Here is a 26,616-nt window from a genome sequence, read left to right on the forward strand (position 1 = left end):
ATAAAGACGTGCACCAGAGAAACCACATGTGTGCGCTAAAATCTAATCAGAAACTTATTCGCTTTATTTTGAAAGCATGATTTGCTTATTAAAACTGAGTAAGTACAGTTGTGGTCAGAAGTTTACGGTCATCATGGCCATGAGTGTCTTGGTAATTTAGGTTTATAATTATTTCTTTGAACTGTTTTTTTTTTTTTTCTGGGGTGGAATGATCGCATCTATCTTTAATTACTTTAAAAAACAAGAACCGGGTGCATAAGTTTGAATTTATTTAGCCTTTTTTCTAGTCCACACAGGGTGAAATGTATACATAGATATAATATAACCACTAATATTTGGTTAAATGTCCCTTATTTGACCACTCTTTGAATTGTTTGGTAAATTGGTTTGTTTCTGGCTTTAACCTGGCTTTAAAAGCAGGATTGCGGTCAGGTCTTTGGGTAGACCAGTGGTGTCCAAACCCAGGCCTCGGGGGCCGGTGTCCTGCAGGTTTTAGATGTGTCCTTAATTCATCACAGCTGATTTAAATGGCTAAATTACCTCCTCAACATGTCTTAAAGTTCTCCAGAGGCCTGGTAATGAAATACTCATTTGATTCAGGTGTGTAGACCCAGGGTGAGATCTAAAACCTGCAGGACACCGTCCCTCGAGGCCTGGCGTTGGCCGAGCCTGGGTTAGGCCGTTTCGAGAAATTTAATGTTAGCTGCCTTTATCCACTCCTAAATCAGTTGTGGATCGGGATCATTGTCCTGCTGGAACATCCAAGTTTTATCCTATTCCATCCACTTTGTGCAATGTACCAGTACCACCAGTAGCAAAACAGCCCCAGAGCATAATGCTACCACCACCATACTCGACGGCTGAAAGCTGCACATTTACTCCTCTTATTATTGTGGACAAATAGCTCAGTCTTTGTCTCGACTGGCCATCAAACTTTTCTCCAGAAGGCATTTGGTTTGTCCAAGAGGGCAACTCCAAATTTGAGTCGAGTTTGAAGGTGTCGATTTTGGAGCAGGGGCTTCTTTCGCGGTCGGCACCCACTCGGTCCATGGCGATTTAAAACCGGCTTCACTGTGGACACTGGTGCTGGTTTGGGTCTCCAGTGTTAGTATGTGTCAATCCAATGAGTGCTGTCAAACAAGCTTTTTATTCTGCAAAGAGAAACTACCAGCAGCACTTAGTCATGATGACTAACTAGAAGTGACCCTGCCTTGTCAATTTAAAAGACTAATTGTTGGACCTATACGATCATTCCACCGTGCAAAAAAAGAAGTTCAAAGAAACCACCTGAAACTACTACGACATTTACGCCCACGACGAGTGTACGTAAACATCTCACCACAACTGTGTTCATTGCTTTTATTCTCCTGCTCAGCTGGCTCAGCAAAGCTTTGGCCTACCTCTTTGCCCTGCAGATGCACACATGTAAAAACTCAGCTACATGATGGTTATGTGCTTCCTTTGTTTGTTTGTTTTTAATTTACATGATCAGCAGGACCAGTCACTATAGTAGAGAAGTGAAGGGATGTTTAAAACAAGGACTTGGCAGTGAAAACACTTAAGAAATACTGAAGTCATTGGTTTGAGTTTAGCACAGAAACTGGACGCATCTGTTTCCTGCTCGTTTCCAGCTGCTGCTCTAAATGTGGGGTGTCTCTCGCAGGGTCACGGGATTCACAGGGATCTTCTGTCCTGTCGCTCTGATCTTTTCTGCAGCAGATACTGTCACAAGAAAAGATGAGAAATTGCAGCAGCTCAAATGCATTTTCTCTCTCTTTTCTTTTTTCCCCTCCCAGGAACCGCCGCGAGCCCCGACGTCACCCCGCTGCCTGCCACCTCCGCCCTGGAGGAGATGGCTCTGTACAGCAACAAGCGCAAACTGAGGCAGGGCCGCCGCAGCCTGGAAACCGCTGTGCCCACATAACACCTCACCCACTGAAGAAAAACCCTGCAGACGTCACGCAAACATACACAACTTCACAAACACTGTGGAGCACTGGCCTCAGAGGGGCGTGCGTCCACAGGAGGTGCAGATTCACCAAACACTACACATGCTGTCAGTAGAGCGAGATTTACTCTGCCGTATGTAACCACTGTAAAGTCTGCGACGCTGATAGTTGCCACACAGACACTTAGAGCCCGCGTGCCAGTCTTGCCTTTCCAGTCTGAGGGCCAGTTGCTCGACGGCCCCTCAGCGGCAAGAAAGCGCTAGCGTTGTTAGCTAGGGTTGCTACTTATTTTTTTATTTCTTTCCATTTAGCATTCAGTTTGCCTCGTAGAATCAGATCTATTTTAACTAGAGATCAAAGCTTTTAGGGGTTTTTTAAATTTTAATTTCTAAGCCTTCAGTGATTTTTGATGCTTTTAAACAAAACATACTGGAAGACAAACGCAGAAAAGAAATGGGTCATAGCTATACTAACTTCTTGAGAGACATTCATAGGCTTTCAGTGTTTTCTTCGGCCGACAGGAGTGTGTATGTGTATATATATACATACACACATATATGTATATTAAACGAGTAGGGAACATCCTGCTACCTTCACTGTCACAAAATGTGGTGAGCTTTTTTTTTTTTTTTTTTTTTTTAAAGAGTACATATCATTTTTGCACTGCCACTGGTCCGCCTTTTAAAGAACTTATTCCTTCACCCTATCCCGGCCTGGAGGCCAGCTGATAATGCGACTCGCCATCTGTTAATGAGTCACAAAATCACAGCTTTCAGCCCATTATTTGCATATCACTTCATTTTATGTTCGCTTTTAACTCATCAGTTTTGTTCGCGACAGCCATATTTACAAATTCAATTGCCTAAGTTGTTTCAAATCCACTTCACAGGACCTTTAGCAATGTCACATTCCTCTGTAGAGAGTATGTCTGACTACAATGGAGGAAGCAGCATGGAGCAGGCAGTTTGGGAGCATGCATTTTGGCATCATTTTAATATTAATGGTACTTATCCTGCCCTGTTAAGGGTAATAGTTGTTTGTTTTTTTAAATCAATGTGAATCACCACTTTCCTTGCGTTATGAGGTTTGCCACAGTGATGTGAAGGTAGCAGGTGTGTGTTTTTGTTGTTTTTATTTTTTTGTTGTTTGTTTTTTTTCTGTCTATGGTTAATTTAAATCTGACGCCACTGAAAATCATTTATCGTGTGAATAATGTACAAATACTGAGAGGAAAAGCAAAATTTGGGGTGTGAAACTGAGCCAGTCTTGGACCTACACTAAACACGTGGACTGCTGATGCATCTGGGTTCAGGCAGGCTTGGCGCTGGGATGCTCTCTGCATGTATATTGGTTTGCTAATGGGAGAGGCCTGAGAGGCAGAACCGGTTAGTCCCTCTCAAGACATGGATCTCACTCAGACTCTTCAGCTTACAGCTCGACACAGTGTCAGTGACGGGTATTTCTGCAGAATCACAGCATCGTAGCATTTTGTGTTAATTTAATGTAGTGTCTTCTAATTAAAGCTTTCCGTGTTGCTCTCACTGACTGAAATTCAGTTTGATAACATTCGCAACAGCTAATATCTTTAAAAAAAATCTTTTAGTAGATAACTTTTTTTCCAGATGGGGTTCACTACATTTTTGATGCAGTGTTTCGAGTTTCTGTGTTTAATTCTTTTCGTCTTGAGTTCTCTTCGGGGGCTTTTACTTGCCAATAGGCTGGAGGGGAAAAGGGTCTCATGTCCTAGGGTTGAGGGTTATAGCTCATACAAGACTGTAACTAGTGAATTTGTACAACCAAAGAAGTCTATTTTGTGGTTCAGGAATAATAAATTTTACTTTCCATGTAAAAAGCTGACTGACTCTGTCGTGTGTTGTGTGCTGGGTTAACATACAAGAAGAACAAAGAACAGGCAAGAGGCTGCAAGACACTAAAATGTGTAATGATGTTAGGAAAACATATGAGACATGAGCAGAACCATAAAGTAGAGGGCACGGCTTGTGAGAGATGATGGCCAAATTTTCAGCTTTATTTATATATCACCAAACTACAACAGCAGTGATATCAAGGTGCTTTATATTGTAAGGTAAAGACCTTGCAATAATCCAGAGAAAACCTTAAAAATCAACGCTCCCCTATGACCAAACAATTGGTGATAACGTGAAGAAAAAACTCCATTTTAACAGGAAGACACCTCTGCCAGAACCTGGCTCAGGGAGGGGCCATGACCAGCTGGGGTGATGGGAGGAAGACGGGATAAAGATGGCTGTGGCAGACAGCCAGAGATTAATAATAACTAATGATAAAATCAGTGGTGTAGTTAGTGAAGAAGAAACGGTGCATGATGGGAAGTCCCCAGCACTCTAGACCTATTGCATCATAACTAAGGGACGGTTTAGGGTCACCTGATCCAGCCCTAACTATATGCTTTATCTGAAAGGAAAGTCTTGAGTCTAATCTTAAAAGTGGAGGGTGTCTGACTCCCCACAGAAGAAGGGACTGAAAGCTCAGCGTCCCATTCTACTTTTAAAAACTCTACGAACTACAAGTAAACCAGCAGCCTGAGAGCGAAGTGCTCTGCTGGGGTGATACGGGACTAAAAGGCCTATAAGATGAGATTGGGCCTGATTATTTAACACCTTGTATGTGATTAGAGAGATTTTACATTTACTTTGGGATTTAACAGGGAGCTGATGAAGAGAAGCCAGATTGGGAGAAATACGGTAAGTGTGCTTATTTGCACAGAACTGGCAGATGGATGCTGCCTGCCGAACAGTCTTGTGAAAGCTTGCAAAGAGTGCAGTAATGTTAATGGGTTCATATCACTAACTATATGAACAAAATGACTAAAGGCTGCAAGTTTAGCTCGCCCAGTTGAGCAGGTGGTTCACCACATGGCTCGATGCAGAGACCAGGTGTCAAGTCTGACCACGGGCCCTTTGCTGTGTCTCTCTTCCTGCAAATGCTTTTTTTGTGTCTATTTGTCACTATTCTGTCTAAAGATGGACATGTGTGTAATTGGATAAGAATCTGGCTGTCAGATGGATGCAGATCCAGAGTTCAGGTCTCTGGAGAAGACATCAGAGTCTAGCTCCACTTTACTCAGGTTTATCATTAGGCTAGCTTACATGAACAGATCATATCAAGTTAAATATCAATTTTCATGTTATTTGAAAACATAAGTGCCTGGTTGAGCCTCCTGTGGTGGGTTAAAGGGAAGAACAAATTCCCCAGTGGTGAAATCTCTCTCAAATCAGTATTGCAAGAAAAAGAATCATTCATTGTTGCTTTATTAATGTTTCATTATACATGAAGCTGAATTTTTTTTTTTTTATCTTTTAGCATTTTTAATGTAATTTGAATTTTAGTTTCCAGTCCTGAATCTTCAGTTTTTATTGTAATCCAGCTGTGACTGTAACAACGCATTTAAGTGCATTTTTCTGTGTTTGATATAAAGTTGCTATCACTTTTTTCTTCTCTTTAAACTCTACTTCCCATCCTGTTAGTCCTACTTTTGCACATGAAAAATGTTAAATATAAGTAATTCAATAATTATAATTTTCAGTTGTTCTGTGGAAGAGGTTAGCTTTTTGATTATTTGTAGGAATAATCAATCACTGGTATGAGTTTTCTTATTAAAGTGCACCCTCCTCTTACTTCAGGTGCCGAACCAAAGCAGTGAAAATGCTGTTGAGCAAGTAGGTGGACTAAAATTTCAGAAAGCAAACTAATGATTAATATACGTCGGAGTTTTGTGGGAGAAAAATATGTTAACGTACAAGAGACTGAAGATTAATCAGCTGCAGAAAAAGATACAGAAGACAACCAGCTGTCAAAACAGGAAAGCAGTTTGACTAACAAACTCAAACTTGACATAGAGAGCGTCACGAGGGAAGGCGAGGAAAGTTGAGACTTTAACCTACAAGTGAAACCATAAATTCAAATTCCTCTTACTGGGACTGCAAAGCCGACATCGTGCACACAGGTGGCTGACTTGTTTTTAAGATGAGGGGACTCACACTGCTTATGGTGGGAATTATTCTGGCTGCACTGACAGATCTGCCTTTGACAGACTTTTCATTTGCAGAGGTAAGAAAAAAAAGTACTAAATGCCACCGTTCTGTAAGGTAGTGCAAATACAATCATTTTTATATCATTGCAAAATCAATTATGCTCATTCAAAGTTTTTACTCAGTTTAAATGTCTATTAAGATAAATATTAATTAAGTATTGTTGCTCAATACTGCAAACAAATACACAGCGAACTAATGCATTTAATCACTCCTGCAAGCTTAATAATGAAAATATATAAATAATTAAACAAATGTGTAATCGCTGCTTGGTTTTGGGTCTAAATATTTTCTAAATAATATGTTTTTAGATCTAAATATTTTCTGTTTTTTAGATGATAAATGTGTGCTTGATCACATTATGTCAGTTAAGTGACAGAAATCGATTTTTTAAGGCTCATTCTGTTATGCATTGAAATGTTTAAGACAAAAAAAGTCCTTTACATGATCTGCCAAATGGAAGTGAACATGTTATAACTAAAGCTGCTTTAAATATATATTTTTTAGGCTGGATATTTATCTATGAGGCCAATGGAAGGTACAAACGGGACGTCCAACTCAACAGAGGTGTGTGAACTTTGAGTGTTTCATGTTTTAATCTGTTTAGGTGAGACTTAAAATCAAATTAGATTTTGACAAATATAAGCAGTGCTGCTCAAATATGAGTAGAATTCTTACTTTAATTATTCTCAGTAAAAATGTCTTTGTTATGGGATTTTTTTTCAATTATATAATCATAGTTTTCAATTGTAAAGTGTGCTAATTGCTGCTATTTCTAAGGGACGGGTTAGGTTTTGATTATTTTTCTGTTTTATTTGAAGTCCAAAGTCGACGACCTTGCAGGAATAAACAAACACATGATTACAAGCATTGGAACCTGTTTCCTCATTAAAGTTCAAATGTGCTCTTATTTTAGCCACAAGAGGAAACCACAGAAAATAAAGCTGTTGTGCAGGTAGGTTTCATAAAGCAAAGTAAGGACTGACACGTGAAAAGTGTTGAAATGCAAGAGGATGAAGATGCATTTATCATCTTACTCACATTAACCTAAAGTTTGGCTGACTTCCTTTTTAATCCCATCAGTGGAACGGCACCATTAGGCCAGTGGAAAGTGATTTTGGGTTCCCTCCTACAGAGCCCCTCGAACAAAGCCCCCAGAAGGACACCAAAGTAAGAAACTGCAGCAAAATAAAGACCTTTAAGTCATGTTAAAGTTTGAAAAACTTTATTTTATTTAGTCTTTTGAAAAACATTATTTTAATTAAAAAACAAACAAACAAAAGCTTTAATGTTTACCACAGAAATGTGAAGGCAGTATCTCCAGCTCCAAAGTCCAAAATCCAAATGAAGCCTTTTTATTTTTGTTCCTGTTAAACAGGAGTTTTTCCCAATGTCGCCAAAGCACTTGCTCATAGGGGGTCGTGTAATTGTTGGGGTTTTCTCTGTTGTATTATTGTAGGGACTACCTTACAATATAAAATGCCCTGAGGTGACTGTTATTGTGATTTGGTGCTGTATAAATAAACTAAATTGACTTTGCTTTGAACAACAACAACTGACAATCTAAAGACGTTCACACAGAGCAGTTTATTTTGTGTTTTTCCTTGTCATTGTCATTACAGTAAATCTTAACTTCTTAGTGTGAGCAGTTGCTGCTTTTCTTTTTGAAATATGACAGAAAACCAAACAACTTGGTGTTTTATTGGTTTAAGACACAACCATGAAAATGTGGAACCAAAAAAATCACAGTACTGCTTTACATTACCAATACCTGCTTACACTCTGCATACACTACTACGTACTATGAATACAAGACAATGTACTGTTTTCAAACAAAGGAATATAATATTTACAGAAACTTAAACTTAAAAAAGTCATTATTGGAGGGGACGCCCATGACAGCAACCAGCCTCACCAAATTAACATCTGCCCTGTTGTTGAGAATAAAACAGACTTTGGGCAGGTAAGCAAACAAATTTGAACTTTGATGTTAAACAAGAGCTGAAGTAAAACAGCCTCCACCTACAAACACATGCATCATAAAACAGGCGTAAGCGCTCACTGGAAGCTGATTACAAAATGAGAGGACTCACACTGCTCTGTTTGGTGGGACTGGTCAGAGGGCCCGGTGGCGCCAGTGTCCGGCAGCCTCGCCTCTGTCAGTGCACCCCAGGGTGGCTGTGGTTACAATGTAGCTTGCCATCACCAGTGTGTGAATGTGTGTGTGAATGGGTGGATGACTGGATATGTAAAGCGCTTTGGGGTCCTTAGGGACTAGTAAAGCGCTATATAAATACAGGCCATTTACCATTTACCATTTACTTATTCTCACAGCTTCGGTAAGAAAATATATCACTGTTTGATGTTCACAGATATGTTGAAAGCTTATAACAAATGACAGTCTACATAAATATTTATTTAGACATATTTATCATCACGAATCAGCTGAAGTGTGTCTCATGCTGCTGCTGACTCACTGAGATTAACTGTATCATTATTTTGCTGTGTTGTTTGATTTGAAATGATCTTCAAACATGGAGTGAAAAACATTATTTTAAAAAAGAGGCAGAAATTAAAACCTCCAGCGCTGCATTTTGGCTTCATATTGTAGGATTTTATGAAAGTGTTCTGAAAGTTTTATCCATTCTAATTTCAGCTGCATGAAGGAAGCACAGCACCAGCAGAGAATAAAAAAAAGAATTACTGATTATATATTAAATTTTGAGCTTTATATGTTATTATTAATGTCACACACTTTCATTTCAGGTCCATCATGAAAGCAACTCAAAAAAGCCTCCAAAAAAGCCATCGGTACGGTAAAAATTAAATAAAATCTTAAAAAAACTACCAAACTATATTCAACTTTCTCAACAAAGACTTAATATTTTTCACTATTAAAGAGGTCAATCTGGACTTTATTAACTAACATATAAGTGAGACATAATTCTTATCATCATGAGATTTTTGTTGTTTTTTTTTAATTGAAAAAACAACAACCCAACAATAAATATCAATTGCCCCACGTGTGTGGAATTATATCTGTGACCCCTTTTACAGATATAATCTTTGCCCCGGGCCTTGAAATACCAAGAAAATAAACAGATCTATGACTTGCTTCAGAGTTGATCATCTATTACTAAGTAAAATTAGACTAATATTCATTTTTAATATTTTGTAATATTTATATTTAAGATCATTCAATCATCCGCATCAACATTTACTTTGTGTCGGCAAATATCTACACAAATTGTGTGAATTCTGTTTTATGTTGACTCCTAAAAGCATTTTTACTAACACAACAAGCTCAAACTGCTTATTTCAATTTTATGCTACAGTGACACAGATGTGCTGTATATTAGTGTAACCTTAAAACTTGACTTAGAATTTCTTTGTCTTTACATAATTATTTATATGCATATTTCATGTATAAATGTATATTATTGTAGATTATATTTTATTTCAATGTTGATAGCAAACTGAGTTGTGCCATGGGTGCTGGAGTCCCCTTGAAGGTACACGTGATGAAACTGAATAAGCCGAGGGAAATGACACACAGGTAAAAAACCATTGACAACACTATATTTACACATCTATAATTTGTCATAATTTCACGTAAAAGAAAATTATCAAAGTGCCTTGAAAAATTGTATTTTAAAACAAATGTCTTAAAAAAAGATAGAAACCTGTCCATAGGTGTGATTTTGTGACAGTTAAGTGAAATCATTAGATTTTTTCCCCTCTGTGTAATTTACAGACCGTTCATCAGAACATTTCAGTGGAAGCAACAGTGGACGACCGTGATTCTGCTCATGTTACTGTCTTACCTAAATAATCATTAAAAGTCTGTTGTGAGAAAAGTTTCCTTTATTTGTTAAGTGTCTCTTATTTGTTGTTATGTGCTTTTTCCAAGGTCATTTAGAAACGTAGAGCTGGAACTTTTGACAAATTATCTACCAGACACACAAAAAAACACCTATTCTGACAAAATGAGACAACACGGGAATTAATTATCGAGGGGAGACACAAATGAAGACAAAAAGAACATTTTCTTTAAAGAGACGGTAAATTTACAAAACTAACTTCATCACATTTTACTAACACAAAGGCAGTGGCTGCTTATTTCAGGCCTGTTATAACAAATGCACGTGAGCTGACGTGTGCCATCGTTGCTATGAACTCCTAACTGTATTTAATGATCATACTTTGTCCTGCTGCTTTTTTAATAAACAAATAAAAACAGTTCCTGATAAACTAACTCGACATCCTGTTACGGGCATTTTTCTTAATAATTAACATTGAGAAAAATTACAAATAAAATAAGCTTTTTCTTTTAAATATGGCATTTTACGAAAGAGAGAACAGCGGATTCATAAGTATGTGGAAGAGTCTGAATTACATTAATAACAAATTCAGTTTTGAAGAGAATAAAGCAGACTTTTTTTTCATTTGCTAACAAACAAAGTTGAACTTTGATGTTAAACAAGAGTTGAAGTCAAAGAGGCTTCACCTACAAACACTTGGATTATAAAACAGTTTGAAGTGCAGACAGGAGGCCGATCACATCCGAGGTGAGACGACTCGCACTGCGCTGTTAGGTGGGATTTACTCTCACAGCTTCAGTTAAACAAAACAAAACATCATACTGGCAAATTAGCCAAATTTTTAAAACCTTTTCTGCTGGTTTCAATAAAACTTCTATCATACAAAGTGTGAATATGTGTAATGAGTGTAGGGAAATTTTAGCTTCACAGATCAAATACTATAGCTTGAAATTTTCACTGGTCTTATCAGGATCTTTCATTTGGGACAGATACATTAAAACTAGTGAACTAGTTTACTAGTTAATTCTTAACTAGTTTTTGACTTGTTAAGTCCAGCAAGTCCTACAAACTCCCATTTTTGAGCAAACACTAATAAAAAAACTGTCATTTATTGTCTTTTTAAATTTCTTAATGGTTTCTGGTTGAATTTTACAACTGCAAAACAAAGCATACTTAGTCATAAAAAGTAAGAAAACACCAAATTCATTCAACTTTCATGTTGGATTGATCAAATTTGAGCCGTTGCACCACAAAACAAAAACATCAGTATAAAGTTTAATCCGATGGTACTCTAATATGTGAAGCTAAAATCTTCCAGCAATCATTATATATGTATTTATTTCTTCGCGGTTTCATTGTAGGACTGTTGTTTAACTACCAGATAAACGAGACTGCAGATTTAAACTTAGGCTTGATATAAATGTATTTTTCTACCATAAATCAGCTGGAGTGTTTCTCACACACTGTTGTTAAAAAACAAAAAAACCCAGCACTGAACTTGAATTTGTATATCTTTATTACATTTGAGGGTTAGCACCTGAGTACTGCATCTAAAATGAGCAAATTCAACAAAATAGAGTAACTTTGACTGTATCTGTGTAAAGTAACCAGTTCTTGAAACATTATGATCTATAACATCCATCACAGGTTTCCACTTTCCACTTTTCTCTATGTAAATGTGATTAAAATGTATCATTTGACAGGGATTAGGCAGTTTTACATAAGTCAAGTACTAATGAAACAGATGTACAGAGAGGTTATAGCAGTGAGGTCAAACTCGTTTCACACTGACGGCCACGAACAGTCCACCATGACTTGAGTGGGCCAGACGAGTGAAACTCCACTTTCTGTCCGTGTAAAGGTGTTTAACTCCACATTTAATCCCTGAGATATCGTACAATAAGATAAAGATCTGCAAGTTCAACACCACATCTCAGTGTTTCTATGATAAATGTGTAAAATTACAGTTGTGGTGCAGCTCACTGCCCAGAGTGTCTGATGTTTGTACAACATAGAGTTTCATGGATGAAAATTTTCTTTCTTTTTTTATGTCATAATGGTAGACAGTGAAAAACACTGTCTACACTTTTCTGTCATTTAACTATTTATCTATTACTTAACTTCTTTGGTGTAGAATGAACGGCTGTTATCAGCAGGAAAAGCTGTCCAACGATTTATGCACTTCCTCATATTTTCTGCAGTGTTTGCCTGGCCGATTCTGGCCCCCGGGCCTTATTTTTGACACCTTTGGGTTATAGCAGAATATATAAGGTATCTGTCTCCCTGCTTGTTACAAAATGACACCTTCAATACAAAATAAACCGACTGGGTGCACGAGGACAGGGTGAGGCAATCAGGAAGTAAGAATACATTTTTAAAAATGCATAAATATTATCAGCCTTTTCTTGTAAACGTGACACCTGGGACAGCAGGTGTCACAGGGGATGTTTAAATCTTCACTGCTGTTGAAACGTCTAAATTAAACTAAAAATGTTGTTTTCTGAAGAATAAAGCAGACTTTGTGAGCGCAAACATATTTACATTTGCTAACAAACACAGTTGAACTTTGATGTTAAACAAGCGCTGAAGTGAAAGAGTCTCCACCTACAAACACTTGCATTATAAAACAGGAGGTCTGTGTGCAGACAGGAGGCTGATCACATCCACGATGAGAGGACTCGCACTGCTCTGTTTGGTGGGATTTATTCTCACAGCTTCGGTAAGAAAATATCATGCACCTGTTTGATGTTCATGGATTTCCTGAAAGAATTAACAGTCTCACTGAGTTTATAACAAGTGATAATCTACATAAATGTTTAGATTTCATCTTTAACATTGTAGGACTGTTGTTAGTTAGTTAGTCCAGTATGTTTTTAATTTCTGTTTATTTATTTTGACCAAGAATCAGCTGGAGTGTGTCTCATGCTGCTGACTCGCTGAGATTAATTGATTAATGCTGCTTTGTTTGCTTTGAAATGTCAATGACCTTCCAGCACTGAGGGGAAAAAGGCAAAAATAAAAACCTCCAACACTTAAATCTGTATATTGTTATTCTATTAAAGCGTTTTCCATTTTCTTTTCAGCTGCATGAAGGAGGCGCAGCACCATCATCGGATGTAAGTTAGAAAAACAAAAAAACAACCTGTTGACACGAGTGGCATTATTCACCAGTAATTATAACATTATAATATTATATATAAATGTGTGTGTGTTTATTTTTTTTACTTTAGGATGCTGGCAGCTGGCATCCTCTTGAAAGCACTGGCAATTTTCCAACTGCTCCAACTCGTGTAGTAAGTAACGCCACAAAAATAAGCAATATTTATATGTCCGTGCGTGTCCTGCAAGGTGTAAAATGATAAAAAGTATCAAATTATTTGTTTATTTGTGCAGGTTATATTTTATTTAGATGTTGGGGAAGGGTTGGGTTTAAAGATCTGTAACTAATGTAATCCAACATATTTCAGAACGAGACCTTGCATCCAAATAATTCTACTCGTGCTGGAAATGCCACAGAGGTAAAACACCATCAGCACAGCTTTTATGAAGTCTGACAACAGCATTTAATTTGAAATAGCACTGACGAGAGAACAGAGAATATGTGGCAATTTATTTAAAATCCTTTTATTTCTCTTTACACTTTACAGGTTCATCACAACAATACAGCTGCAGCAACAGTGAAAGAAGACGTGTGATGCTAAAAATGTTGAAGCGTGAATCTTCACAGAGACAGACGACCGTGATTCTGCTGGTGTTACCGTCTTCTCTGAATAAACACTAAAATTATGTTGTGGGAAAAGTTTTCTTTATTTATTAAACTTAATAAAAGGTCTTTTAAAATGTGTTTTTCAAGAGATGGAAAAAAAGACCTACTCTAACATAGGAATTAATAACTGACGTTAAATTTTCACGTTAATCATATTTCATTAACAATTAAGCACTGCCTGGTTATTTAAGGTCTAAGAAACTGAATGCATCACATCAGAGTCGGAGCTGTAGGGGCGTTTCTAGGACTTTCTTAAGAAGGTGGCAGAGAGGGGGGCAATAATCATGTATGATCTCAAATTTAATGTCCTCAGCTTGTAATGTTTAGACTTTGAAATGCAGTTACTTTGATTACAGTGCTTTGTTCTCTCACAAACCACAAGCTTTACATAAAAGTACATACAAATTTAACCTATTAACAGTTAGACAATTACAAATCAAAAATAAAGTAAGCTAGTCACACGCAGTAATGTAACAGCTACACATTTTAAAATCAATATTAGCTCATAGCTTTAAAAGTCATTTTAAATGTAAGAGTGTTTTTTCTGCACATTACTTGCAGAAACGTGCAGATCGAATCACCGGTGTTGTCAAAACGCGACTGTGATTCTGCGGAGTGATTGACAGTACTGTGATCCAATAAGATAAGGCAGTTTCAGATGGACAGTTTTCTAAACCAATGACGGTGGGAGTTAGAGGGTAGGCGATCAGATTCCAAGAGGGGTCTAGAAGGGTGGGTCTAGAAAGGGCGGTGCCACCCCATGCCACCCTTTTAGACTCACCCCTGCTGAGCTGAGCATCAGCCAAGTCGCAATCAGCCAAGGTTTCAGGTGAACCCATTGCCCCACCCTATGTGATTTCCTGAGGTCAGATCGCCCAGGATGTGAGTGGGCGTTAAGGCGTCTGGGGAGGGAACTCAAAACTGGATTATAGATGGCAGACAGTTGGTGTCGTAAACCACCGCCTCTGTTCAAAGATGGTCATTCACAGTGGACATAGATGGCTTCTTTCACTCCTCTTTCAAAGCATCTGTCCTCTCTGTCCAAAATATGAACACTGGCATCCTCAAAAGAGTGACCTTTGTCCTTTAGATGCAGATGGACAGCTGAGTCTTGTCCCGTGGAGGTGGCTCTTCTATGTTGTGCCATGCGTTTATGAAGTAGCTGTTTGGTCTCTCCAGTGTAAAGTTTTGTTTAGGAGGCAAAACTCCTAAACACAAACTTAACAACTGCATGCGGTACAGTGTAGAGAGGAATGTCCAGACCTCTACATTTTGGTTTTAGAGCCGAGAACCTGCAAATTCAGCCCAATACAAACTAACTCGACATGACAACACCCGTCTGAACAAAGACCAAAGCTGGTTTTGTTCTTTTTTTAACACTATTAGTTTACATTTGGATTATTCCAGTTCAAAAAATCATTAATAAAATGGATAAAAAAAATGAATAAAATTAATAAAATGAGCATTTTTAACCAAACATAACACTTAAGAAAGAAGCAAAAAAAAATTTTAAAAATAAAACGAAAGAAAGAAACAGTAAGTAAAAAGGGCCTGAATTATATTAAACTAAAAATGTTGTTTTCTGAAGAATAAAGCAGACTTTGTGAGTGCAAACATGTTTGCATTTGCTAACAAAGTTGAACTTTGATGTTAAACAAGAGCTGAAAGAGTCTCCACCTACAAACACTTGCATTATAAAACAGGAGGTCTGTGCGCAGACGGGACGCTGATCACATCCACGATGAGAGGACTCGCACTGCTCTGTTTGGTGGGATTTATTCTCACAGCTTCGGTAAGAACATTCATATCCCTGTTTGATCTTCATGGATTTACTGAAAGGAAGAAATTTAAATGGTTGAAAGGAACTAACGGTCTCACTGAGCCAATAGCAAATTATAGTCTTCATAAATATTTAGATGTCATTTTATATTTTTGTAGTTTTGTAAAGCTATTGTTTAACTGGTAAGTTCGACTCCAGATGTAAACATGAGTTTGAATTAAATATATTTTTTCACCAAGAATCAGCTGGAGTGATTCATGCTGCTTTGCTTGCTTTGAAATGTCAATGACCTTTCACCACTGAGGGAAAAGAAAGAGGCAAAAAAAAACCCTCTAGCACTGAATTTTGTATCTGTCTAACATTATTCTGTTTTTAAGTTTTATCAGGTAGTAAATACAAACACTTGTCATTACATCTTAACCTCCTAGGACCTGGCGTCCACATATGTGGACATCACATTTTGGGTTATTTAGGCCAAAATACTCAATTTTGCTCTACATGGGCCTGATATCCACTTACGAGGACATTATGCTGCTACTGTTCTATCAAAATTTTAAACGAATATCCTCATATGTGGCTCTTATTTTTCTTAAAAACAAAAATAAGGTAAAAAAAAACTTTGTTTTTACATTCATCGGGCCCCAAACAGCCCAAATATCAAAGAGAAATTAAAAATGCATGCCGTTTAAGAGTTCGGGTCTTAGGAGGTTAATCCAATCTTTAAGAAACAACATCACCCAATCACAGCCTCTAAAACGAGAAAACAAAAGTAGATAAACTCAACACAAAAATAAGGAATTTTTGCAGCTTAAAGTCATCTTAATTTATTATTTGACATGGATGGTGTGATCTTATATAGGTCATATACAGATCATGAAAAACATATTCTATAGCTATTTTAATATTAAATCTTTGTCCCTTTAGTTTTTGCAACTTACATTTCCAACTTCAGTGTCATCAATGTCCAGAAAGAGAGAAAATATGAAATCTTTTTATTTCCACCTTTTTTGTGCAGCTTCCATAATTACTTTTTTTTGTTTCGTTTTATTAAAATGTTTCTTCTTCTTAAACATCAAATGGTTTATTTTAAGAAGACTTAAAGTTGTTCTTTGTCATTCTAGCATTCAGCTAGAGCTACAACTACCGTAAGTACTACATTAATAAAACACCAGAAACATCAACCAGTATTTCTAATGTTTTATATTTTCATGTTTATCGGTTTAAGTAAAGATTACCAAAGGTACCCTGACGAATTGTTAAAATATTACAAAACTTGACATATCTTTCATTTCTTGGTTTGATGGTGTGTAAAACTATTTGTAGATTAGATTTGATTTAGATGTCGGGGGAAAGGTTAAGTTTAAAAGCCTGTAACTAATGTAATCCAATGCATTTCAGAGAATACCCACCTCTATCTGGCATGCTCTATCCTCTAATAATACTCGTTCATCACCTAGAAATGGTACACAGGTAAAACACCTTCAACACAGCTTTCATAATGTCTTACAACAACATTTAATCTGAAATAACACTGACAAGACAGCTGAGAACGTATGGCAAATAATTTTTTATTTTCCTCCTGTATATTATATAGGCTGTTCATCACAACAATACAGTGGAAGCAACAGTTGAACCAACAGTGAAAGAAGACGCACCAAATGTGCTCTAAAAACTTCAAAGAAAGACACCGTTCGACTGATGGTATAGTCTTCTCTGAATACACATTAGAAACCTATAATTAAAAAGTTCCTCTTATTTGTTATTATGCTTTGTATAAGGTCATTTAAAATCTATTTGTTACTTAGGAGATGAAACAACAACAAAAAAAACACCTACACTGACCAAATTCAGTTTTATTTATTTTTCTGTTATTTAATCCTCACAATGTTACTGGAGGCCAAAGTAATACTATCCAGAGTAACTTTCTGGTTAGATACCATAACCAGAAAGTTACAATAACGTCTGTTTTAACTGGATTTAGAAGCAGGAAATTAGAGGACATCCAGATCTTTATGTTATGTTATGTTAATAGAAATTCCTGCAGTTTAACTAATTGGTGTGTGTTACGTGGCTCCAGGGATAAATAAAGTTGGGTGTCACCTGAATAGAAGTGAAAATGTACGCTATGCCTTCAGATGCTGCTGCCTAAGGGAAGCATGTAAATGGTAAACAGAAATGGTCCGCGCAGGGAACCCTGTGGTACTCCATAATTAACCTTAGTGTGTGAAGAGGACTCCTCATTTACATGAACAAATTGGAGCCTATTAGATAGAAATGATTCTAATCACTGCAGCGCAGTACCTGTAATACCGACTGCATGTTCTAATCTGTGTAATAACATATTACGGTTGACAGTATCGAACGCTGCGCTGAGGTCTAGCAGGACAAGCAGAGAGGAGTCACTGTCAGAGGCCATAAGAAGATCATTTGTAACCTTCACTAAAGCTGTTTCTGTGCTGTGATGAGCTCTGAAACCTGACTGAAACTCTTCAAATAAGCCATTCCTCTGCAGATGATCTGTTAGCTGTTTGACAACTACTCTTTCAAGGATGTTTGATATGAAAGGAAGGTTGGAGATTGGCCTATAATTACCTAAAACAGCTGAGGCAAGTGATGGCTTTTTAAGTAGTGGCTTAATTACTGTGAGCTTGAAGGGCTGTGGTACATAGCCGATTATTAGAGATAGGTTGATCATATTTAAGATTGAAGAATTAATTAATGGCAGGACTTCTTTGCGGAGTCTTGCAGGAATTAGGTCTAAAAGACACGTTGATGGTTTGGAGGAATAATTACTGAAGTTAAGATCAATTGGAGAAATAGACTAAATAAATATTAATGGTATTGAAAGTAGCTGTAGATAATGTTATTTCTAGAGACTGAGGTTATGAATAATTTTTTCTATAAACATTTTCTTTTAGAATTTTATTTGCAAATAAATTCATCAAGTTATTAATAGTTAAGGTTAAATGAATGCCCCGCTCAGAGTTGTTTTTATTTTCTTCAATCGGTGATGAGTAGTAAGATGTTCTAGCTTTACGGGGCTTTTTACAAAAATACAAATAAAACAAATTAATGACACGCCAGTTCCACAGCAGCTTACGAGTCATCTGCTTTAAAATGCAAATTTAAGAGTCAAGTATGTCTGATTTATGGTTTTGCTTTGTTTTACTTTTTTCCTTTCAGAGTCATACGCAGTGTAGATGTAAAAGTATTAAGATAATCAACCTCTGTGGGAGGAGACTTGGGAGTAAAATGTTCGAGTTGTACGTCAAATCCAGACCCTGAGTGTGTTTGGTGGGGGGTGGATTCTTTTAAATTTTGAAAGTCAGTTGAGTCATTTGGCTGTCAGCGGATGCACGATCCTATGAGGCGTTTCCTCATAGGATCGTGCATCCGCTTTAAAAGTAATTCTACTCCCTCAACAGAGGTAACAGACCATCAGCACAGATTTCATGTCTTACAACAGCATTTTATCTGAAATAACATGGACAAGACAGCTGAGACTGTGTGGCAATTAACTGAAATCATTTTATTTATTTATTTTTTCCTCTGTATACTTTATAGACTGTTCATCACAACATGTCATTGGAAGCAACAGCGAAAGAAGACGTATCCAAGAGACGCTAAAAAGATGAAAACATGAAACCTCCCAGAGACAGACCACAAAATCTGTTAGTTTCACTGCCTTCTCTGAATAAACATTAAAAGGCTGTATTTAAAACAAAGAAGACGTTTCTCTTATTTGTTGTTATGCATGTATAAGGTCATTTAAAATGTGTTTTTCACCCAAGAGCTGGAACTTTTGTGTCGGGACAAAAAACATCTACTCTGACAAAATGAGACAATATAGGAATCGATAATCGAGGGGACATCAGATTAACACAAGTCAGGCGTTTACAGCTTCAAGGATTCAGACAAGACTAAATTCACAAGGATCACTTTATTTTTTTTCTGTGTTGAGGGTCTTTTTCATCACAAATATTACCCAGCAGGATGTCCCAGCAGGTATCAATGCTCCCTAACATATTCATGGGAAGAACATACACAACATAACTTCATTTCTTTATGTTTCTAAACACACTGCTTTAAAGCCCACTGGATATTAACTGGGTGTCGCACAGCTGCACAAGCTACCTGTTTTACATGAGGACTGCGATTTTTGGATTACCTGTGAGGAAAAAACACAAAAGCCTTAAAAATCGGGGGGGTTTAGTCAGTATGGTCAAACATCATCAAGAAATCAGCATTTGAAAGTGGTTTCCAATCACTCAGACCACAGGAAAGCATTTGTTACCAAAAGGCTGGTTTCAGATTAGAAACAAGCTTTAATGACTCGTCTGATGTTCAATGAGAAAAAGGGCAGCAGAATCAAACAGTGGATATGAAAGACAGTTAGTAGTTGTAATCATCAGGCAAACTAAAACAGCACTACATTCTTGAGTTTGTTTTTCTTTTGCATGTTTTTTGTGTCTTTTTTTTAGCAAAGTGGTGAGATCCGGAGGCAGGCAACAGCCCGTTGAGACAGCACTTCACTTCAGATGACAATGCAGTTTCTTTCTACCAGTAAGGCCACTTTATAAAGAAACATCTAAATGAGGACCGCAACCTATCGCTTCTTGTCCATTGCTCTCTGCAGAGTGTTGTCATCGTGAATTTAAAAGGAAAAGAGAAGAAGAAAAAGAACAATGTTTCAAGTTTCTAAATTAAAGAGCCTGATGGTCAGCTTGTAAGCAGAGGGAGGGGAAGGGGGTGAGGGGAGGTTGGTGTTCGCCCCTCCCCCCTTCCCATCTCCACCACAGTGAGGGTAGGAAAAAAAAAAAAAAAAAGAAGAAGCTCAGTCCACATGGTCACCACCAGCTATGCTGCTGAGGTAGTATCCCCGCTCTCAAAGTCCCAACCGCAACTCAAGAAAAAAAGAACAAAAATACACCTCAAAATAACCGCGGGTTATAGCGATCTTGCAAAAAAATAGATATTCTCACATAAGTTTGTAAAATCATCTTGCCTAAAGTCATCTTCGATCCTCTGTGGCTTTTCTCAAAGCAAGTCCAGAGAGAAGTTGCGCCACACAACCGCTGCTCTGAGTACAATCCACAAAGCACACCTGTGTCGCCTTTTTGTTGCTGCTGCAGTGCCGTACGTTTGGGTGTATTTCCTAATTCCGTTTCGGTGGTTCCCTCTTTCAGCCCCTTCAGATGCAGTCCTTCAGTTTTGCCAACCAAACGTATGTGAAGTGTGTTTACTGATCTTTTTAAAGGGCGTGTCACTGTATGTGCTGCAGTGGTGGGGTGTTGTGTGTGTGAGTGTGTGTATGGGGCTGTGTGTTGTGTGTGGTGATGGTGGCATCGTGAGCTCTGTCAGGACTGCAGTCCACACAGCTTTGGGATCAGCTTCCTTCAAAGGGTCTGGGCAGGACCGTGCTGGAGGGGCCAGGGGACAGAGGGACGCCGCTCTACTTATCCCCCAGGATGGCGTACTGGTTGTCGAGCTGCAAGTGCTGCATAGAAGCGCCACCGGTCTCCTCTCTGCCACGGTTCCTGTGTTTCACAACCTCGAAGGTCTTCTCCATTTCTCTGTCCCTGAAACACAAACATCAGGTCATTCAAGGAGCGAAAGCAGCATTACTTTCTGTAATTATGGTGGCACCACAGTATAATCATTCCTGCATAACTGAGCCTTTAGACACTTTATGTCCAGTGAAAAACTAAGTACCCCTTTACTACTTTCGTAGCTATCGAGAAGATCAGTAGCAGCCGGCTGCTGCTAATCAAATGACTTTGATCAACTGAGCATCAGTAAGTGTGAGCACCTCTATAACATGAGAAGCTTTGGCAGTTTGCTGGTCTGGAGCATTCAGGTGTGTGTTAACACAAAGCCAAGGACGAAAGACATCAGCAATGATCTCAGAGAAGCAACTGTTGCTGCCCATCAATCTGGGAAGGTTTACGAACAATATGAAGTCCATCACTCTGCAGTTAGAATGATTATTAACAAGTGGAAAATATTCAGTTGCTAATATGGCAACTTTTCACTCAAAGGTCACCACACACCACACCTCAGACTCTACAGGCCTCACTTAGCTTGTTAAAAGTTCAAAGTTCATGAGAGCACAAAGACTGAACACGTTTGGCTTGTTTGGAAGGTTGCAAGTGAACAAACCACAAGACTTCTGGAACAATGTTGTTATGACAAAGTGCACAGAGCCACATTTGGCTAATCAGCACAAATGGCTCACGCACAGTGGTGAAGGGGTGATGATTTGGGCTTGTTTTTCAGACTGTGAGTAACCATGAACTTGTCTAAATACCAGAGTATTCTAAACATGAGGCCATGTGTCCAATAATGAAAGCATCAGGACAATGATAACAAGCCTAAGAACAAAGTTTAGTACATATTTAAATACCATATTGGAAATAAAAATTACAAATAAAATAAAGCCAGAAAATCAAAACAACTACTGTTAACAAAAATGGATTATGTGGCACACAAAGGCTAGATGCTACAGCACAAACAGGAGAAAATAAGGATGTGATGACTACAGCGCTAACATCATTGTGAGACAAGAATACACTGCCACGTAAAACTAGCACGGCAGAAGTCAACCCTAACACAGATGCGAGAGTGAAATAAGTGATCTACAAAGAATCGCCAAGCAGTTCCCAGAGCTGAAGAATATTTTGCCCTTAGGCTCATCCAGATACGTTATTATAACGGTTTTCCTGTAAACTCTGCTTACTTGCGTGTCTCAACGTGCTTGGCGGTGGCCAGTAGAGAGGGGAACTGTGTGTCACTGAAGATTTCAGGAGGGCCCTGGGTCGGGCCTCGTTTGGTGGTGGTAAGTCGAGCTCCCGGAGGGCGATATACACCAGCGGGCTTCGCCTCAGGTACCTCTACATTCTCTACTGCTGAAATGAAATGCATCAAAAAACAAAAATCACTGTGCTGCTCAAAAAAAACAATGGAAAAGCTGAATTTAGATGACTGAAACAAAAAAGGTTTTGAGGGTTTCCTTAACAAATAAAGGCCCTCAGGTCCCCCAGGAAGAAAAAAGGTCGATTTTACATCGGTTTACTCACCCACAGGAGCAGGAGGAGGCGCGGCACCAGACTTGTTCCAGGGACCTTTTTCACCTCGTTCTCCACTGACGAGAATGATCTCTCCATCCTCACCAACCTCCTCCTTCTCGTACTCCTCTTCCTCTTTCTCGTCACTACAAACAACCAGGAGGCAGTAAAGCATAGGTGAACACATGCCCAGGTGCCCTGCTGCTGATATAACTGAATGCATCAAAGCTGATAAGGTTAGGACAGAAACCTCCATGTCCTGTGTGTCCCTGTACATTTACTACACAGCAAAACAAAGATGCTTCCTTTTATTTCCATCACCAGAATGACAGCATTCAAATATGGCTGATTTAGAGTTTTGGGTTCAGAGCCAAAGACTCACAAAAAAAAACCAGATTTGGCTTCCATCCCCACTGCAGTGCACCTCCACGCTGTTTTAATACTATGGATATTGATACTTCTTGATCACTCTGTGAAAGTCCTGTTCTGGGCCATCTGGCTTGGGCCCTTCAGTGTGCAGAAACCTCCACCTCTGTGTCAAACTGACCTGTCATATTTAATCGCTGGTGATGCTGGACCTCCAGCTACATATCAACAAGCAACAAGTAGTGTCGACCGTGCCCAGGCCCAAAAGCGTTACATCGGATGCCTGTTCTGTGAAGTAGGACCAACCCAATCACTGCTTACGACCAACTCTACTCACCAGACTTTGTCTTCTTCCTCAAAATGAAACAGAAGATTAACAGTTGCTGTTTTAATACAGTGGAGGAGACATAGTGTGCATTGCTGCAAGAACAGGACTTCCAGGGAATGATCTAAAAATAGCAGGAACACTGGAAGAGGTCCAGAGGTGCACAAGGACATTGCCTGCTATCCCCTTTTAAGGTCAACTTAAATTGGGCATGATTTTTGGATCTTGAGGTTAAAGTTGCACCCTGCGAAATGTTCGGAACTGTTTGTGTGGACAAATTCGTCCATCCTATTTTAGGGAAGTCCGATTGTGAAATTCTAAGTCGGTACCAATAAATAACAATCAGGATGGCAGTGGAGAGGTTTTTTTGTGTGTTTGTTCTGTTTCTAATCAGCCACTGATAGTGGCGCATGTCAGCTGATTAGCATTTCTTTCACCACTCCCTCTGTTTAACCTCACAGCTAAAACAGCTGTTCTTTTATTTATTCACTCAAGGGTTCAAATTATTTATACTGTGGAGGTTCAGAACAGAAACTCTTAAAAAAATAAAACCAAGGCCCGGAGCCCAGAAACAGCCCGGCGGGGCTTCAGTCCACCCCGCAGGATGCCTTAACTCTTTACTCCTTGAAAATGTTCTAGGAGAAAACCTTGAGGCTCTTTTCTGAATTGAGTGGTTACTGGCATTTTTTCAGACCTTCTTGTAGAACAAAACTGCCTGTGAATCAGAAGTTAGAGAGGGTGGTCTCTGTCTATGCAGTTACCCCTGGAAAGACCCGAAAACTATTCCAGTGGTCGTCAAACCACGCCTTTAATGATATATACTGAGGTGTCAAAACTCGCCATTGAGGGTACAGGTGAGGTCGTCAGATGTCGCCTTTACATCTCGTTGTGATCCAAAGTGATGATCTAACCTGAGCCAGAGGTCTGACTCAGAATTGGTTTTACTACCAAACACCAGCCATTGCCCGCTATACTACACCAATGTATATGAGTAACAGATTCGGCTCTTCACCTGTCACAGATTTATTATCGTTTCTATTTATTTAAAAAAAAAAAAATAGGATGTTTTTGACAGTTTAGCACAATATTTCTGTTTTCACCTGCAGAACAAACTCCAGGTAACGAGTTTCTGATGGATTTCTTGGTGTTACCACAGTAGCATTTTTCTGTAATAACATTTGACTGAATGTTGAAACGGCACTAATTTTTCTTAGGACATAATGTTTTATGAATTAACAGTTATTATGAAATGTCTGAACTATTTTAAATCAAACTGAGCTGTTTGTGGCTTAGTAATAAAATAGTATGACATCTGTTCTACAGAGGCAATTTATTATAAGTTCAATTAAATTGTATTTATCTAGCAGCAAAAAACCCCCCACAAAACGGCTGTCTTAAGGGGTTTTATAATGTAAAGTACAGACCCTACAATAATACATAGAAAAACAACAATCAGATGAGTAAGCAGTTGGCGACAGTGGGGAGAAAAAAAACAACCCTTTTAACAGGAAGAAATCTCCAGCTCAACCAGGTTCAGAGAGGGGCAGCCATCTCCTGCGACCAGTTGTGGGTCTGCTGAGGGGGTCAACTTGTGTTTCTCAGCATTTAATCCATGAATTAATTCATTGAAAACAGGAAGGATGCGCTGTTGCTGTTTGAAAATTTGACTTCTCTTTCCACCCTCTGTCCCAAAAACATCTGTATGGGAGTGTTATCTCCTGCAAGCTTCTGCTGAAGCACAGCTTAACCAAACATGTTTTAACCTCACCTTATCTGCAAAGCCTGGAGTCGAAGCCCGCTGTAGTCCACTTCTTTGTGCTCAAATTCTTTCCACTCCTCGTCCTCCTGGGCAGAGGAAAACATTAATTCGTGCACCTCACAGTGAAATCACACTTTAACAGGCCTCTAAGATCACTGTAGTCCAGTCATCATTGTGTGTGTGACAAGTCGTCAAAGCTAATCGATAACACAGCTGTATCACCTGATCATATCCTGATGTTATTAAGTGCTAAAAAGATGCTGATCTGCTAACAACTTATAACAAATGGCGGCTCGGCCTTGTTGAGAAACCACGATACAAAGAGGAGGGCTGTCAGCTTTACCTCCTGCCGGCACATGATTAACATGTGGATTTAAAATGTTTACATCTAATCTTATAAGTCAGAACATATTTAAAAGATCGCACTCGAAGTCAGAGATCGTGAAAAAAAAAAGCTCAAAACGTGCGTCGTGGCACATTGTGGTTATATGCCGGCTTTTCCTTACATCATCCTAGAAAATAAACTCACGTTATTACCCCGACCTTATAAAACAACGTACGGAGGGGGGGGGGAGGCTGCCGCCAAGCAGGGCTTCTCTCCCAGAGGCTCTAATTCTGATCCGGGAGCAAACACCCGGCCGGACACCGGTGTGTGGTAGCGATGTGAAAAGTTATCGCAGAGCAGCGCCGGTTACCTTATCGATCTGAGCGTCCTGGTTCTCGTTTTTAGTCGATTTCTCCTTCTCCTTCTTGGTCTTCTTCAGTGCCGCCGATGTAGGCCCCGCGGCGGACTCCTTCCCCTTCCCCTTCTCTTTCTTCTTCTTTTTATCCCTCTTGGCAAAGAAATCGTCCAGGCTCTTCTCAGTTGGTACATCCGCCATTTTCAAAGAGCAGCGTTAACTAGCTTCAGTCAGACAACCGAGCAATGACAAACGTGAAAATAAGCACTCAGACCGAGAGGACAGCGGGTGAAGCGAGCAGAGGAGATGGAGTTACTCTGGAGTCCTTTCACTTCTTAGCTTCTGTTACAAGCTGACTTAAAAAAAAAAAGGTTCACTCCGGTCCTCTGCCCGAATCGTTAGCTATCCTGTCAACCATGCCATGCAGAGGCTATTTGACAAATCTGTACCGTCAACCGGAAGCACTTCTCCTCGCTTCCGCTTTCTTCTTCTTCGCGGTTAACAGCAACAAGGTGAATTAGCGCCACCTACTTGCCCAGCAACTTGCCTGGGAACGTTTAAGATCAAACAAAACGCAGTTTTAAAAGTAAAATTGTGTTGATTTATTATTAATGGAACCTACTTGGCCCTATGTGGAAAAGTAAACGTCCCTTAAACCTAATAACTGGCTGTGCCACCAATGGCAGCAGGAACTGCAATTAAGAATTTGCAGTGAGTCTTTCACATCACTGTGGAGGAATTTTGTAATAATAATAATAATAATAATAATAATAATAATAATAATAATAATAATAATAATAATAATAATGCATTTTATTTGAGGGTGCCTTTCTTAATCTCAAGGTCACCTTACAAAGAGAAAAGAAATCAATAAAACAGTAGATTAAAATAGATTCTAATAAATTAAAATACAGAAACCAGCAAAATACAACCACAAACAACAAATAAAAATAAACCCCCCCCAACAAAAACAGCAAGCAAAATCTGTATTAAAGCGAGTAAGCCAGTTTAAACAAGTAGGTTTTGAGTTGTGACT

General features: G+C 38.7%; 3 protein-coding genes and 2 long non-coding RNA genes across 10 annotated transcripts in view; 4 read left to right on the forward strand and 1 right to left on the reverse strand.

Moving 5' to 3' along the window:
- The window catches only part of scrib (scribble planar cell polarity protein), an 80,960-nt gene extending 77,159 nt beyond the window's left edge, over window positions 1–3,801 (forward strand). For all 3 annotated transcript variants that reach the window (XM_086306578.1, XM_086306579.1, XM_086306581.1), the window contains one exon: window positions 1,797–3,801. In XM_086306578.1, the coding sequence (XP_086162704.1) occupies window positions 1,797–1,924 (128 nt within the window). In that variant the 3' untranslated portion in view covers window positions 1,925–3,801. The remainder of the gene's footprint in view (window positions 1–1,796) is intronic.
- Window positions 3,802–5,710: 1,909 nt separating this feature from the next.
- Window positions 5,711–9,881, forward strand: LOC147322163 (uncharacterized). Of its 2 annotated transcripts, XM_086306576.1 has the most exons (7): window positions 5,726–6,038; window positions 6,527–6,586; window positions 6,936–6,974; window positions 7,103–7,189; window positions 8,786–8,830; window positions 9,492–9,575; window positions 9,774–9,881. In XM_086306576.1, the coding sequence occupies exons 1-6, from the start codon at window positions 5,955–5,957 to the stop codon at window positions 9,552–9,554; spliced, it is 378 nt and encodes a 125-aa protein (XP_086162702.1). In that variant the 5' UTR covers window positions 5,726–5,954; the 3' UTR covers window positions 9,555–9,575; window positions 9,774–9,881. The 2 variants fall into 2 exon arrangements, with proteins under 2 accessions (XP_086162703.1, XP_086162702.1); XM_086306577.1 differs by lacking the exon at window positions 8,786–8,830 and having other exon boundaries at window positions 5,711–6,038.
- A 683-nt stretch (window positions 9,882–10,564) lies between these two features.
- On the forward strand, window positions 10,565–13,639 carry LOC147322164 (uncharacterized). Its single transcript, XR_015131054.1, has 6 exons — window positions 10,565–10,587; window positions 12,471–12,559; window positions 12,924–12,956; window positions 13,071–13,133; window positions 13,308–13,358; window positions 13,488–13,639. It is a non-coding gene; the product is annotated as an uncharacterized LOC147322164 (long non-coding RNA).
- A 1,646-nt stretch (window positions 13,640–15,285) lies between these two features.
- Window positions 15,286–19,114, forward strand: LOC147322165 (uncharacterized). The gene is made up of 5 exons (XR_015131055.1): window positions 15,286–15,398; window positions 16,508–16,531; window positions 16,785–16,856; window positions 16,981–17,087; window positions 18,951–19,114. It is a non-coding gene; the product is annotated as an uncharacterized LOC147322165 (long non-coding RNA).
- On the reverse strand, window positions 18,891–26,095 carry cdv3 (carnitine deficiency-associated gene expressed in ventricle 3). Of its 3 annotated transcripts, none has more exons than XM_086306585.1 (5): window positions 25,596–26,095; window positions 24,910–24,986; window positions 22,463–22,596; window positions 22,123–22,288; window positions 18,891–20,965 (listed from the first exon to the last, which is right to left on the reverse strand). In XM_086306585.1, exons 1-5 carry the CDS (start codon window positions 25,779–25,781, stop codon window positions 20,839–20,841), a joined length of 690 nt encoding a protein of 229 aa, XP_086162711.1. In that variant the 5' UTR covers window positions 25,782–26,095; the 3' UTR covers window positions 18,891–20,838. The 3 variants fall into 3 exon arrangements, with proteins under 3 accessions (XP_086162711.1, XP_086162710.1, XP_086162709.1); XM_086306584.1 differs by having other exon boundaries at window positions 22,123–22,291; window positions 24,910–24,983; window positions 25,596–26,090; XM_086306583.1 differs by having other exon boundaries at window positions 22,123–22,291; window positions 25,596–26,087.
- Between the last annotated feature and the right edge of the window lie 521 nt (window positions 26,096–26,616).

This window comes from Aulonocara sp. 'chitande type north' Nkhata Bay, linkage group LG9 (assembly GCF_057382095.1).
Source record: "Aulonocara sp. 'chitande type north' Nkhata Bay isolate Kocher_YH1m ecotype deep benthic linkage group LG9, A_spYH_male_GT1.1, whole genome shotgun sequence".
NCBI classification, from domain to species: Eukaryota; Metazoa; Chordata; class Actinopteri; order Cichliformes; family Cichlidae; genus Aulonocara; species Aulonocara sp. 'chitande type north' Nkhata Bay.

What these genes read in the sequence shown, in the direction of transcription:
- LOC147322163 (XM_086306576.1), top strand. Translation starts at nt 5,955, where the DNA reads ATGAGGGGACTCACACTGCTTATGGTGGGAATTATTCTGGCTGCACTG. An exon ending in CAGACTTTTCATTTGCAGAG is followed by an intron (nt 6,039 to 6,526) that starts GTAAGAAAAAAA and finishes TATATTTTTTAG; the next exon opens with GCTGGATATTTATCTATGAG. An exon ending in GCCCCCAGAAGGACACCAAA is followed by an intron (nt 7,190 to 8,785) that starts GTAAGAAACTGC and finishes CTTTCATTTCAG; the next exon opens with GTCCATCATGAAAGCAACTC.
- cdv3 (XM_086306583.1), bottom strand. Translation starts at nt 25,781, where the DNA reads ATGGCGGATGTACCAACTGAGAAGAGCCTGGACGATTTCTTTGCCAAG. An exon ending in AGGACGCTCAGATCGATAAG is followed by an intron (nt 24,987 to 25,595) that starts GTAACCGGCGCT and finishes TCCTCTGCCCAG; the next exon opens with GAGGACGAGGAGTGGAAAGA. An exon ending in AAGCACGTTGAGACACGCAA is followed by an intron (nt 20,966 to 22,122) that starts GTAAGCAGAGTT and finishes TTTGTGTTTCAG; the next exon opens with GGACAGAGAAATGGAGAAGA.